Genomic DNA, 13,334 nt, shown 5'->3' on the forward strand with positions numbered 1-13,334 from the left:
AATTCCTTGAAACTGACGAAGTTGGGCTTTATTTAGACTACCCATAAGGTCAATGGACAAAATATTTCGAAATAAAATTCAGAGTTCGAACGAGATGCTGCCAAACATCCGTCTTCAATTGCTGCCAATTCCCCTCTCTCTTCCTATTACCATTGAGACAGAAAATGGCACGTGGAGTTTTTTTTTAAAAAAAAAATACCCGAAAATACAATGCCTTTTCTCACAAAAACTTTACTTTTTAAGATGTTTTTTCTTAATTTTCATGTATTATTTTTTGATGGTTTTACGAATGACTAAATTAAAGAATAATAATATCCATACAAAAAATTTGAACGGTGACACGATCTATAGAGAAATAACAAGAGATTAGCATTTCTGAATGCAAACCACATAAGCTTCCATTTCCATCCATCTGAGATCCGAAATGAAGCAATGGATCACAAAGAGGTGCAAGAGGTAAGCCTTCAGGTGACCTGACAGGCATTTGAGAAATAAAAAATGGAGACGGCGATTAAAATGATGCATGGTTTCAAAGTTTCTGCAGTTTAACATGAAGAGCAGGAGAGGGATCAGATATCATCTAGGTTTGCTGCAAAATACAAGTCAGTTACAATATTTTGATAGGAGGAGATTTTTACCATTCTAACAGCAGAGCAGAGCAGAGCAGCATGGACTACTAGGGGGTATACACCAGAGACTTTGTATTCACAAAATTTCTGAAGGCTTTGCCCATAACAATGAGAGCTACTAACTTAATCTGAAAGAGTGTGATAACACATGCACTGACTAATCTACAGGGGCACAAACAAAAAGAAACGGGCCCCTCTGCACATAACCAGACAAAGGAGGGAGGGGGGAGGTACAAGAAATGGCGAGATGAGACCCTGTACACATACCTCTATATCTGTCTCCATCTTCCCAAAGCTCTAAACCGGTGATAATTTACAAGATTTCCCCCAAATAACCCAATAAATCAAAAGGACAAAAAAACTCCCGTAAAGATCTCTTTACCAACAGATCCACCTCTTTCCATTTTTCATTGCCCCTATGAAGCAACCAAGCTTCATCTGCATGAAACCCACGGCAGCATTAGATTGTGCTCATCTTAACTAAAGTAACTGAATTGCCTGCATCATATGATACACTGGTAGAATCAGATACTTTTGCTCGATGGTGGCAACCAAAAAGGTTCATGTGCAAGCAATGGTAACTTGACAGATTCTATTAGCATTTGCAGCTTGATTATAGAGTGGGAAACAGAAACAGAGAAGCTAAATCTACCTGTACACAGCTGCCATTAGGGCATGCAAACCCAACCCCAGAAGTACTGACTGCTTCCGGAACTGCTCAATCCACCAAATTGCTTCATTCCAGACCAGAATTGCTTGGCGTGATGTATAAATTGCCTTGTCCTGATTGAAGATGCTGTGTCTGCTTCTGAGTCGGCTGCTGTGGTGGCAGCTGTTGAGGTGATTGTTGTCGTTCTTGCTGTAGTTGTGGCTCTTGTGACTGCAAAAGTTGCTGGCATGGGGAAGGCGATGCTGTTGATTGATGTGGTTGTTGGTGTTGCCACCGTGTCCCACCATTATGGCAATGCAGGGGCAAGCCTCCTGATAACTGCCTGTGGACTGAACCTTGGCTGACAGGCACCACTTGCTCACTCCCAGCTGCACTCGTAAGGGGGGGGCTACCAATAGGACCTACCTTAGAAGCTGTATCTGCCATGCCAGAATCATGCAAGGATGGTTCTGATGATTTCCACTGCGTCTCAGAAACAGAAGATACAACTGGTGCCACATTAGATGTCTCATTACAGGCCAAAGGCATCCCTGTGGATGTACTTGTTCCTGTCTGGGAGATGTTGTTTGAAGTTTGCTGATCAGCATGGCCCTGATCAGTTTGAGGCTTTGTTGGCAGATCAGAATTCAACAGACGACTCTGTTGAAGCATTCTCTGAACAGTTGGTTGAGGTTGACTAACCTGCTTCTGATGTGGCTGTGGATATTGTTGAAGATGCTGATGACTGGGAACCATAACTGGAGTGTTCTGGTGAGTAGCTGTTAGTGTTTGACCAGAGGGTACTGGTTGGACCTGGCCTTGAGTACTACTTTCCAAATGAGAAGGCATTTGCTGGAGTGGCTTTGATGAAGGGGTTGTAGGGCCCGAATATAGCTTTTGCTGTGGCTGAGAATGGTTTGGAGATTGTGAAGGACCCAATGGTTTAGATGTATGAATTGGACTCAACCCAGTCCCAGAATACAAGCCTTGACCCTGCATCAAGTGCATGATTTGCTCTCCTTTCTCTACACCATGGTTTCCTGGAGGCACAGAAAGGCCATTCAAAGGAGAGTGATCATTGGGAAGGTTCTGGTGCACCACCATGTTCCCTCTCCCCATTCCCTTCAAAAGTTTAGCCTGCTGTGGAGACTGTGAGTGTTGTCGTTGTTGAGGGTGATGTCTGCCAGATTGTTGAAACTGCTGTGGTTGCCGTTGTCGCTGCTTTCCCATCTGATTGGTCAACCCACTGGAACCACTTTGGGGGCTCCGACTGACCGCATGATGTGGCAAGTTGTGTTTCTGCTGCTGTTGCTGCTGCATTGAAATCGGAGTCATTGGGGAAGGGGGAGTTATAGCAGGTAGTGACACCGGCTGCGATGCAGATGGTGATGAGATTTGAGAACTATTTTGCATAGATGATGATATGGGAAGTTGGGATTGATGTTGGACATGGGGCATCAAAGCACTAGATGCAGAAAAGTGCTGTTGCTGCTGCTGCTGCTGTTGCTGCTGCTGGAGAAGCCGCTGCTGCATTTGCCTTCCTTTAGGCAGGTGCATAGCATATGCTGGATGCTGTGAACCTGTAGCCTGATTGGGGCCACGGAGATTAGGATGATGAGGATTGCTAAGCATATTGGACTGTTGTGCAGGCATTTGATGCTGCTGCTGGGGATGGCCTGGATATGTCTGCACAGGTGAAGTAGTTGTCTGATTAGCAAAAGCAGTAGGCACCCCGTTGAAAGCAGAAATTCCTTGGTTGTTCCCTTGTGTTGGCTGCATCTGAAGCTCTGGTACCATCATTTGTCTTTGATGCTCATGATTATGGCCAAGCTATTGCAAAAATAAAATACATTGCCATATAATATTAGAAAGTACTGATGCACTATAATGAAGTGATGCCGATGAAACATTTAAAGAAATTGTTCCATAACATCAAAATGTAAAATTCTGCAGGAAAAGCAACAAAAAATTGTAAATACCAGCAACCAGAAAGCTATTACACCAGATCAGAGTTGTAATGATCCATGGTCTAAATGTCAATGCCACTACATGGAACACTTGGCAACCTTAGAAAGACATGTATAGTGCAAAATTTGATGAAACAGCATCAGTTAATAGCAATACAATCGCATGCATGAGCACCCGCATGCGTGCCCCCACCTGCCCACACACATGCAGCAAGAAAGAAAGAGGGAGGGAGAGAGAAAATACATATGTAGAGGAGGATTTTAGTATTTACCCTCAACATATGCAAAGCCTCGCGAGGTCTCATCAAGTTCCCTTGACCAGAACCAGTGTGCATATTCACAGGGCTTGGCATCCCAACCACATTGTTAGAAAGCATACTTCCAGAATTCAGCATTGATGAAGAGGCTGTTCCTTGAAATCCTGACCGTGGCAGTGGCATGCTTCTGTTCATCCCTGGCATCATGCCCATACCATTTCCACTTGATAACATGCGAACACCACGATCAGCTCCAGAGACAGCCCCAGAAACCGACATGTTAGACTGCTGCAAGTTTCTACTATGTAACATTTGATGGGGTTGCATTCTTTGATGCTCGTCAACTGGTAAAGATGTCCTTGGAACATTGTATCTACCATCTCTGAGAATAAATACAACCCCCCAAAATAACAGTAAGAAGAATCAGAAATGGATTGAAAATACGATGACAATCTCAAAGTATAAAATAGCACACTACCTATGAGGTGCATTGAGGGGACCAGATGGTGATGATGAGTTATTGCCAAGAACCACGCCAGAAGATCCTTGCAGAGAAGAGATGGCACCAGAAGTGGGAAGCGTTGATGCAACAGCACCTTGGTTTGGCATTACCAGATTGCTAGCATGAGAGCCTTGATACACAATGGGAAGAACATCTGGATTTGAAGTGCTTGAATCACAGAGATCAAGGGGCCTTCATCCAGACAACAAAGTAAAGTAATATTCAATTGCTTGCACAAGACAAAAGGCATGAAATAAATTCAGGAAAGGTAAAAACATAGATGTTGCAAAGCAATGAAGTTGAATGAACAGGTGATAAGCTGAGCGCTATCAGACAAACTGTAGATATGCATCAAAGAATGAAAACTTACGTTGGGACACCTCCATTTAAGTTGTTTGGGCAAACTTGGGAAAGAGCAATAAAATGAGAATTGTGAGTTGCTGCTATTTGCTTGGGATCCTGGTTTTCATTCTTCACATGGTACAGAGCCATTAATCAGTCAGAAAGAATTTTGCAAAAAGAAGACCATAAACAAAGCATGATTGTGTAATGCTTTTAGATCCAAAAAAGTCCAATCAGAGATTTTTTCCCACTTAAGGTTAGAGTTCTACTTTATCCAGCTTCCACAAGGTGCATGCCCTCAAAATTCAGTAACAATCTCATAAGAATGGAATATCAAGGGAAAAAACCATTGTAGAGAATTAAGAAGACGAATATGGTCTATCTGTCAACCAGCTAATGAATAAACTGACACAAACACTGATAAATAGATTTGAATTTATTTAAATGGAGGGTATAAAACCAGTATCAGGTTAGGCTTCTCACAAGCAACAAGACATGATCTGCAGATACAGGTACGCTTTGAATGAATAACAAACCTGACTCCTTTTGTAATGATGTTTCTTCCCAATAATGATGATTTTCTCAAAATGAGACTTCAGGGTATCCTCTTGCATCGGCCCTTGCAAATGTTGAAACAACTGTCTGGCACTGCCCTGCTTAAAATGCCAGCAATGCAAAGTAGTCAGACTATCAGACCAGAAAAGCTTAAGCTCAATGGTACACGGGCTAAATTTATAGGAGCAAGCATCAGGTTTCAGTCAGAAAACAACACAACATTAGCAACCTTACCTTTGGAATGCCAGGCAAAGTTGATGGGTAGGATTGAGAAGATCCTGAATCCTCAGCACTATCAGCCCCATCACCAGCACCCTTATCCATTAAGATTTTGTGACGATCTTTGCATTCTTTAGGCTTGCGGAATATACACTGAACAAGTTGGGCAAGTGCCAATATATGAAATTTCCAGGAAAAAAAAAAACCAGAGAGAGAGGCTTCACCATCTGACAAGTGAAAACTACTACTGTAGAGAAAAGGGAACTGAAATTGATTTTTACCAGCTATGAAACATTGTAGACAGTAGACAATGTTTTGTACAGTGACCTGGTATCCATCTCAAACAAGAAGGTTGTCGATAGATGAAATTATCTTATTTACCTTGAATTGAACAGTGCTGTTGATAGCATCACTTATAAGCTCCCAATTAGGACCCATGTCATGCACAAGAACAACAAGAGCCTGAGGAAGCAGAAAAAAAAATCTCAAGTATTTGATCAGAGTTTTGAAACCAAAGAAACAGCAGGTTCAAAAAAAAAAAAAAAAGCTGAAGGAAAACCAACCTGGTCTTCAAAAAGTGACCAGGGACTTCCAGAACCTGGCTGCCCAACAGACATCTGCAGTGGATTTCACATTCTCAAATTCACATAAAGAGATATATCTAAGAAAACAGTGACAAGTTGAGAGTACATGCCACATGATCAGCTACGACTTCACCAGGGAGTACCTTCATTGATTTATTTTTTCTGCCTCGTTCCCTGCCACCAATCAATTTGATGAATCTATTTGTGTTTGACATATTACTCATCTGGGAAGCAGCTGGAGATGGGATGGACCCGGTCATTTGAACCATGTTGTCAAAAGTATTATCTAGCAATTGCTTAGATATCTTTGGCTTCTTTGTGGTATGTTGCCCATATAAACCTTAAAAGAAGATATTTAAGTGTCAAGAATGAAGAGGAACATGAAAAGCTATGTATACCTGTCAAATCCCTGTTAAAGAAACAAGCGATGGAACAGGATTTTACCACTGGTTCCATTAGAGTCCAAATGATGACTCTCCAATCTCTTTTTGAAATTATCCCTCTGCAAGTAGAAAAGCACCAGTATAAAAATTAATATGTATTTAGAAAATAGCTTTTAGAATGCACATTTGGTTGGCGGAAGGTTACACAACAAACAAAAGGAAACATTGATCACTCAAGTGTTTACACTCCATAAATAAATGCACTAACAATATACCAGAAAAGCCATGCAAACTCATAACAACATTGTTCATCTCATCTATATAATGGAAAGTACCAGTCAACATGGTGCCCTCTACCAGTTTTTCTATCAAAAGACTTATCAGAACTACTCCCCCATCCAATAACCAGCAGAAATGGAAAATTTAGGAGAATTGTTGATCCTTTTAGAGTGATATTGACCAACATTGTTATCTGTGGACTGGATGCATACTTTGACTAGCAAACACATACTTGTATAATTTGTCAGAACTTCAGTTTACCAGGGAATTTTGCTGTCAACAAACAACATATGATTCCCCATTTTAAAAAAGATTCTTGCAAAGACTGTTTTACATCTGAAAAGCAACCATCATTGAGTGAATAATCATGTTTTGCCAAATCACCTCAAGGTTCTCTGTCGTATTTTGGGTCAATTATAACTAGTGTCTGCTTTTCTTTGGACAAGCTAATTAAAATGGTGATTACACAGCTCCCGAGCACTAGAAGCTGTATGATTACTAACACTACAACATGACCTTTACAATTAATTGGAGCTCAGCATCTTTTATGCTTAAGAAAAAAAAAGTACATTATAGCTAACATCTGAACCAAAAGAAGTTAAATCACCTGTTCATTATGACCAGTAGAATCCAACTGCCACCCCTGCTCATAAGCAGAACCCTGCAACCAAATGGAGTCAGTCAACTTAACGAGCACTACATAGAAGAACATTTCAGAAAGTATCCGGACATTATTAAAATAAAATAAGCCCCCAGCATTAGTTGAACTATAAAAATTCCTATGTACCAGGTGCTTTGCCTTCTTCTTCTTCTTCGGTTTTGTTGATGTCTCTGCGTAGTCATATGGTAACTGCCTTTCGAAATGCGCAGCGGACTCAACCTCCACACTTTTCTGAATTTGTGACCCACCATGCAAAATACTCTGATCATCCTGAAAAGAATTGGTATCTCCACTCGATGCATCTGTCTTCACTGGAGCCTGGAGTAAAACCCCAGCAGTTCCAGCAGTAAAAGGACTTGTAAACCTCTGTCTAGAAGCAGTACGCATGCGTTTTGTTGGGATTGAGCCAGCATTAAGATTACTAGCAGGTCTTTTCCCCATCAATACATTTTGTTGTGGCCCAGTGGTGTAGTGTCCATAAGGTGAATCAGTTCCCAGATCATAAGATCTTGCAGAGGGTGACTTTGTTAAGCTTTTCCGTTTCTTTTGGTCATGTTTTGCTGACTTGCTACCTTCAAAGACTCCATGCATATAGTAAGCACTTGTTTCTCCTTCCTCCTCATCGTATGCAGCAGTATCATGATATCCAAAATCTGAAGTTTGGAAATGCACTTGTGAAAGAGAACAAATTCAATGAACAAGGAGCCAGTAGATAAGCTAGTTTCAGCATTACCTGCTGGAGTGTCATACATGGATGTATCGACTTCCTCCTGCATGCTACTGCGAGTTTTCTGAAGAAAGAAATCAATAAATAAGCAAGATTACCAATATGAGAGGAACTTAAAAACAACCTAGTGAGGGAAGAAATCAAATAGTTATTATAGTTTATGAACATCAGGTATCAAGTCAACTTAGCCCACTAGAAGTCATTCTCCGGTATCCTTTCTTCTAAATTTTGTCGAACTGCATGTCTTTCAAGCATAGAGAAAACCAAGATCAAGTGCCAAAGGTTTCAAAATATTTAAATTACCTCACTCTGCGCAATATGAGATTCAATGGACAATCTGTACATTGCCATGGCACCTGAGGGAACTGCGTAGAACAGGCTTTCCTGCAAATAGAAGTTCAATGCGCAATGAGTGATTTATGTGCGGCAAAAGTTAGAGTAAAACCCCTAGGCATGCATCTTAAAAGATCAAAAGGAGATGGCTTTGGTGAATTTAAGCAAGACAAAAAATATAAAGAACAAAAGGGAGGTAGGAGCATACTTCAGTAAGGCGATCATCCCATGAAGTGTCCACAATGCCCAAATCAGCTATTCTATCAGGAGTTGCTGGTGCTTCTGCTTGAAAGGAAGGAAATGGAGAACTGTTATATTTCAAAAACCTTACAGCATATCCATGAATGGAATGCGCAATGTTTTTGGCAGGATTTTGTTTCTCTAACTCTTTGCATGCCACCTGCTCCTGAACAAGATGTCCAGAATGGGTCAGTACTAGATACAAATAGATAAATATCAAACAATTTCAGAAAAGTAATGCAGTCATGAATTCCAGTAAAAGCATATTCATTATATACTATCAATATCCAGAGAAAAATACTCTTGACCCAGAGCTGTCTTTTTTTTTGTGTGTGTGTGGAATAAATGATACTCCACTTATCAGATAAAATACATTTGAATTTAGAAAATTGTTCTAGAAAGTACGAATTCTATAGATTAAAAGCAAACAGTGAAGGAAAAGACAACTTCCAGGATTAAATACACAAGAAAAGAAACAGTGGTTTTGAACATAACAAGCACCTTATCAATATCTCCAAACTTGTTGACAGAAAATTCATTCCCAACAAACATCCCCACCTCATGCTTCCCATTCTTTGAACCAACACTGTGACAATTGTTACTTAGATACACCTCTGCTGAATCCCAGAACTGCATGACAGCCTTAGCAAGACTGTAAGCGATGTTTTTTAGCTTCAAATGATGATTCTGCTCTTCAACTCTCAATCGAGAAGTAAAAGCAATCCGTCGACATATTTGAGCAGCAGCAGTCATCTTCCAGAGACGCTCCTACAAGGAAATAAAATAAATAACAAAGCTTAAATAGAGATAAAATTGAATATAGCAGCTAATTGTGAGTTCTTTAATATAAAAAATAAATTCTTCAGCGGAAAGCAAAACAATTGCACAATAAATTACTTATTTAAAAAGTCAGACCTGTGCAACATCATTTGCCAGCCATGCCATTTCTTCAAGGACAAAATCCCAGTGAGATCTCCGGCGATTCTCTGAATGCACAGATGCAACAGATAATTCTGCAATCCTCTTGCGCTTAGCCTGCATGTCAAACTATGTTAACATCCTTTTAAAGACTTGTGAAGGAAGAAATGCAGCATGTTTAAGATACAGTATGAAGAAACAACCTCTATATCCCGTGCCTCTTCCAAAATAGAATCTTCATGAGACTTGTCTACCACTTTAACATGTGTATTCGAACAAGATTGAGGATCAGTGGCAACAAAAGAGTTTTTCTCTAACAAAATAGGCTGAGGAAGCTCTTGAACAGGAGGATCCAAAGAGCCCTGGGGACCACTGGGGTAAATTATTTCCCTGTTGGAATTAGAACTATCAGCCAACATGTTGCCCGCCTTTGTATCAGCCTCAGAGGCAACATGGTCATTTTGTTCCACACCTTCAAGATTAGTACACTTCACCTGAGAGTGAAAAGTTGTTCTCCTTTCTTCCTCATTTTTGACAGTAGAATCATTGCCAGAGTAGTTTTCATGCACAGAACCATCATTGATTGCAGAGATAGAGTTAGTCTCTTTCTTTTCATTTCCTATATTACCCGATGGTAAACTTCGTGTTCCTTCAAATTCTGATGATTCTTTCAAAAGAATTTCATTGGTGTCATCATTTCTACGATTATCACATGGATCACAGCCATTGTTTGCATCCAGGCTTAAGCTATTTTGGGTGCAAGAGGACTCTGAATTGAATCGTTTCGTTCCCATTGCTGCATTACCATTTTGACCTTCATTTCCATCTTTTTCCAAGCCATTGAGCAGAGCAGGACCAGTTTCATTCTCAGTCTTGGCTGATTCAGCACAAGGGGGACATTCAGGACCAGCTGAAATAACCAGCTCTTTTCCTCCACCATGATCGCATTCCCTGGAAGCAATATCATTGGGTGCTTTCTCAGCATCAGCTTCTGAAGGTCGGTCATGTTGGTTATCCCTCAAGACAATGGACTCTGTAACATCCAACCTATCATCAGGCAGGTTGACTACTGTTTTCAGAGCCTGCACACAATCAAGCTCCGTGTTTGACTGTGTATTGGAAGTGTCTATCTGAAAAAACAGGTCACCGTTTGAAGTGGTGGACTTTGGATTAGAGATGGAAGTAATAATCTGGGCTTTATGATCGTCTGTTTCAGTTACCAACCCTTTCACATCCCTTGCATCCCCACGAGCCGGTAAAGAGGATCCATGGCCAACTGAACTCTGAACAATATCAGTTGAACTTGATCGCGCGCCGTCACGATTTGGTCTGGACCTATTCCTTCGAGCATATGGCCGAAAAATAGCAGAATCTTCTGATTCCTTGGCATTGTGAATTCCATCCATCTGTGAAGACTGCTCTGATTGAGTGACATTATTCCTCCTACTAGGATGTTTACGTTTCCTTTCAACTTCAAGTAACTCATTTTCACCATCAAAATTGTCAGCACTATTGGGCTCACAAACTGGAGTAGCCCCTGGTCTGCCACTACTTTCTACAGAATCCCCATGAGGTGATGCAGTCAGTGGAAAACTGCCTTTTGCTTCACTGTAATACAATGAGGAGAAGGGAAAATGGAAGTAGGAGGAGCATTAGCCAACTAGCAAGCTATAAGTTAGTCAAACACAGCAAAAATAATATACCTAGTAACAAACTGTTCAACGTGATGATCTGTGAGTGAAGTAGACTGGACACTGACCGAAGTTGCATTTACAAATTTAAAATCCAAAGGATTGCCGCCCTGCAAGTAAGGAAGAATTTAAAGGGAAGTAAAAACATAAAAGGGTTCAAAATTGCATTTAAAGGCTCAAATTGCCATACTTTCTCAAGAAATTCTAGCTCCCTTCTCCGTTCCTCACGAACATCATACTCTTGTCTGTTAACATCAAATTGTAGTTGTCATTATCAAGACAATAATGCCATTTTTCTCATGCAGAAAGGAAATGCAGAAATTACACTGAGGGTAAAACTCGAAAAAAAATGTAAGTGTTACCTAAGTTCCACCTGGGCCTTCTCAATTGCTGCTCGCCGCGGAGAGGTTTTGGTAGCAATACCAACTCCACCATCAACAACCCCACCCATGGAATCAACCTCAGCATTTACTAGGAGAGCATATCCTGAACCACATCCATGCATTCCTACTTTGGTGGCTAGAAGCCTTTCCCTCCTCCCATCAATTTAACAAACTGTCAAATTCTACAATTAGACATAACAAAGACATTAGAATGAAGTAAAGAGCTTCCAAGAATGAAAAAGAGCTTTCCCTTCAGCAAATGCATGATGGATAGATCATTTGTATCAGTCCTTTCAAGTCCAAACAATTGAAGAATTGGGAGTTTGCCTGAATGTATTAAAAATTAACTGATCTAGAACACTTGCTATGGCCTAGCAATCAAGGTGCAATGACAGGTAGCGAAAGCAAATTGTAAATGCATCAGATGAAGACATCTATATCAGAAAGGTAATGTAATCACAAAAAAGCTATCAAACATCAACATCTCATCACGAAAAATTAAGATGTCTTAATACTATATGTTCCACCTTTGCTCCGCAAGCACGATGAGCTACGGAGACATTATGACATTAACATCCTTGTGTCCATGAACTGACCCAGCAAACAAGTATTGGATATGCAGGAAATTAAATTTATGCAGCAGCTTCAAAATAATTTCTCCAAAATAGAAAAAGAAATGAGTGAACCTGCATTTAGAGCAATTTTACAGCAACTTCAAAATAGAAAAAGGAACAAAAGAACATGCATTTAGAGCAACTTTACAGCAAAGCCTCATGCCATGGAAGCATGAGTGCTGAAAAAATATGCTAGCTAGCCCCCTTGGTGTCCAAAACAGATATTTAATGAATGCCAACGCCAGTATAAAAGAGAGCTCAAAAGGTTATGGTGGAAAATCCATAACATAAAATTCAATTTTTTTAAACAATCTCCCTTCCACTTAAAGACACGAGAAATAAAGTGTGGATACATCAAATTTCAACAAACGCTCTTATTCTCATATAAATTCTTCACTATTGTACATTTTTTCTCTGTTCTGACACAAATCCTGAAGCTTAAAGACATTCTCATTCAACCCATAAACCCTGAGACATCGTTTTTAAACAACCCAGCTATACAGCAAAGCTACTATGCTATTCTCCTTTAGAAGCATCACATAGCCTCACCATACTTGCACAAGCAAACATGCATCAAGCACCATAAGGCAAGCAATCTGGTTCAAACAGGTTAGGTTTCTAAATCCACAACGAAACATAAGTGTGGAGAACAACCTAATTAATGATCACATAACAACCAAACAAACAGACTCTCCACAACATTCACGTCGACGCAGATAAGCAGCAGAGGCAGAAGTGGGGAAATACATTAGCGCCAACGTTGTTTCAAATTCGCACACAAGCAGCTTCTCAAAAACCTTAAAAACACTAGCTTACCAATAAAAGACTCGACCAAACCACGTTACTGCATTAATTCCCCATGCTTACGCATACAAACATGACTTACCTTGATAAATCTTTAAGCATTTAATCAAAATGCAGACCAAAAAAGAATTGCCCCAAACAAACAAACCCTAATTTCGCTTCAATCACGCATAATTTTCAAAAACTCAACATTGCACCCCACTTCTAGGGTTTCCAGAGTAGAAGCAGAATAACTCAAAAGGGAAAGTAATAATCACCTGAATTACGAAATTAATAAGCTAGGACACGGCTTTGAGACAATTAGTGACGACCTAATTGCACACTCTCTCTCCTAGGGTTTTTTTTTTTTTTGGAAATCACAAAAAGGAAATGAAATTTGCCCTAAAAGATAACAACTCGTTGGAAATGTTAGCCATGAGAGCGAGCGATTCTGCTTCAAGAATCTCTCTGTCTATAAATCTGTTCTCTCTGCTGTTTTTTTCTCGGTTTAATTTTTTATTTTTTTCTTCGTATTTATGTGTGTGCTTGTTTTTTTCTTTTCGAAATCGAAGGGGGTACTATGCGAGACCTCTCCCTCTCTCCCTCTGCGCGTAGTAC

General features: G+C 40.2%; 1 protein-coding gene across 7 annotated transcripts; it reads right to left on the minus strand.

Annotated features, from left to right (window-relative positions):
• Positions 1-544: 544 nt before the first annotated feature.
• LOC133692306 (chromatin modification-related protein EAF1 B-like) lies at positions 545-13,334 on the minus strand. Of its 7 annotated transcripts, none has more exons than XM_062113149.1 (23): positions 12,995-13,334; positions 11,299-11,501; positions 11,127-11,181; positions 10,949-11,046; positions 9,449-10,853; positions 9,243-9,362; positions 8,829-9,095; positions 8,296-8,487; positions 8,058-8,138; positions 7,761-7,818; positions 7,154-7,680; positions 6,974-7,027; positions 6,149-6,206; positions 5,815-6,044; positions 5,684-5,737; positions 5,502-5,582; positions 5,136-5,273; positions 4,883-5,002; positions 4,375-4,475; positions 3,981-4,196; positions 3,518-3,884; positions 1,282-3,108; positions 545-1,067 (listed from the first exon to the last, which is right to left on the minus strand). In XM_062113149.1, exons 2-22 carry the CDS (start codon positions 11,439-11,441, stop codon positions 1,366-1,368), a joined length of 6,108 nt encoding a protein of 2,035 aa, XP_061969133.1. In that variant the 5' UTR covers positions 11,442-11,501; positions 12,995-13,334; the 3' UTR covers positions 545-1,067; positions 1,282-1,365. The 7 variants fall into 7 exon arrangements, with proteins under 7 accessions (XP_061969133.1, XP_061969135.1, XP_061969134.1 ...); XM_062113151.1 differs by having other exon boundaries at positions 4,883-4,999; positions 5,848-6,044; positions 8,296-8,493; XM_062113150.1 differs by having other exon boundaries at positions 5,848-6,044; positions 8,296-8,493.

The sequence above is a fragment of the Populus nigra genome, chromosome 4 (assembly GCF_951802175.1).
Source record: "Populus nigra chromosome 4, ddPopNigr1.1, whole genome shotgun sequence".
NCBI classification, from domain to species: Eukaryota; Viridiplantae; Streptophyta; class Magnoliopsida; order Malpighiales; family Salicaceae; genus Populus; species Populus nigra.

Coding starts and splice junctions, on each gene's coding strand:
- LOC133692306 (XM_062113146.1), bottom strand. CDS start 11,441: ATGCATGGATGTGGTTCAGGATATGCTCTCCTAGTAAATGCTGAGGTT. Junction 8,494..8,828: donor AGTTTGGAGATATTGATAAG/GTGCTTGTTATG, acceptor CATCTTGTTCAG/GAGCAGGTGGCATGCAAAGA. Junction 7,681..7,760: donor CATGTATGACACTCCAGCAG/GTAATGCTGAAA, acceptor TCCAAACTTCAG/ATTTTGGATATCATGATACT.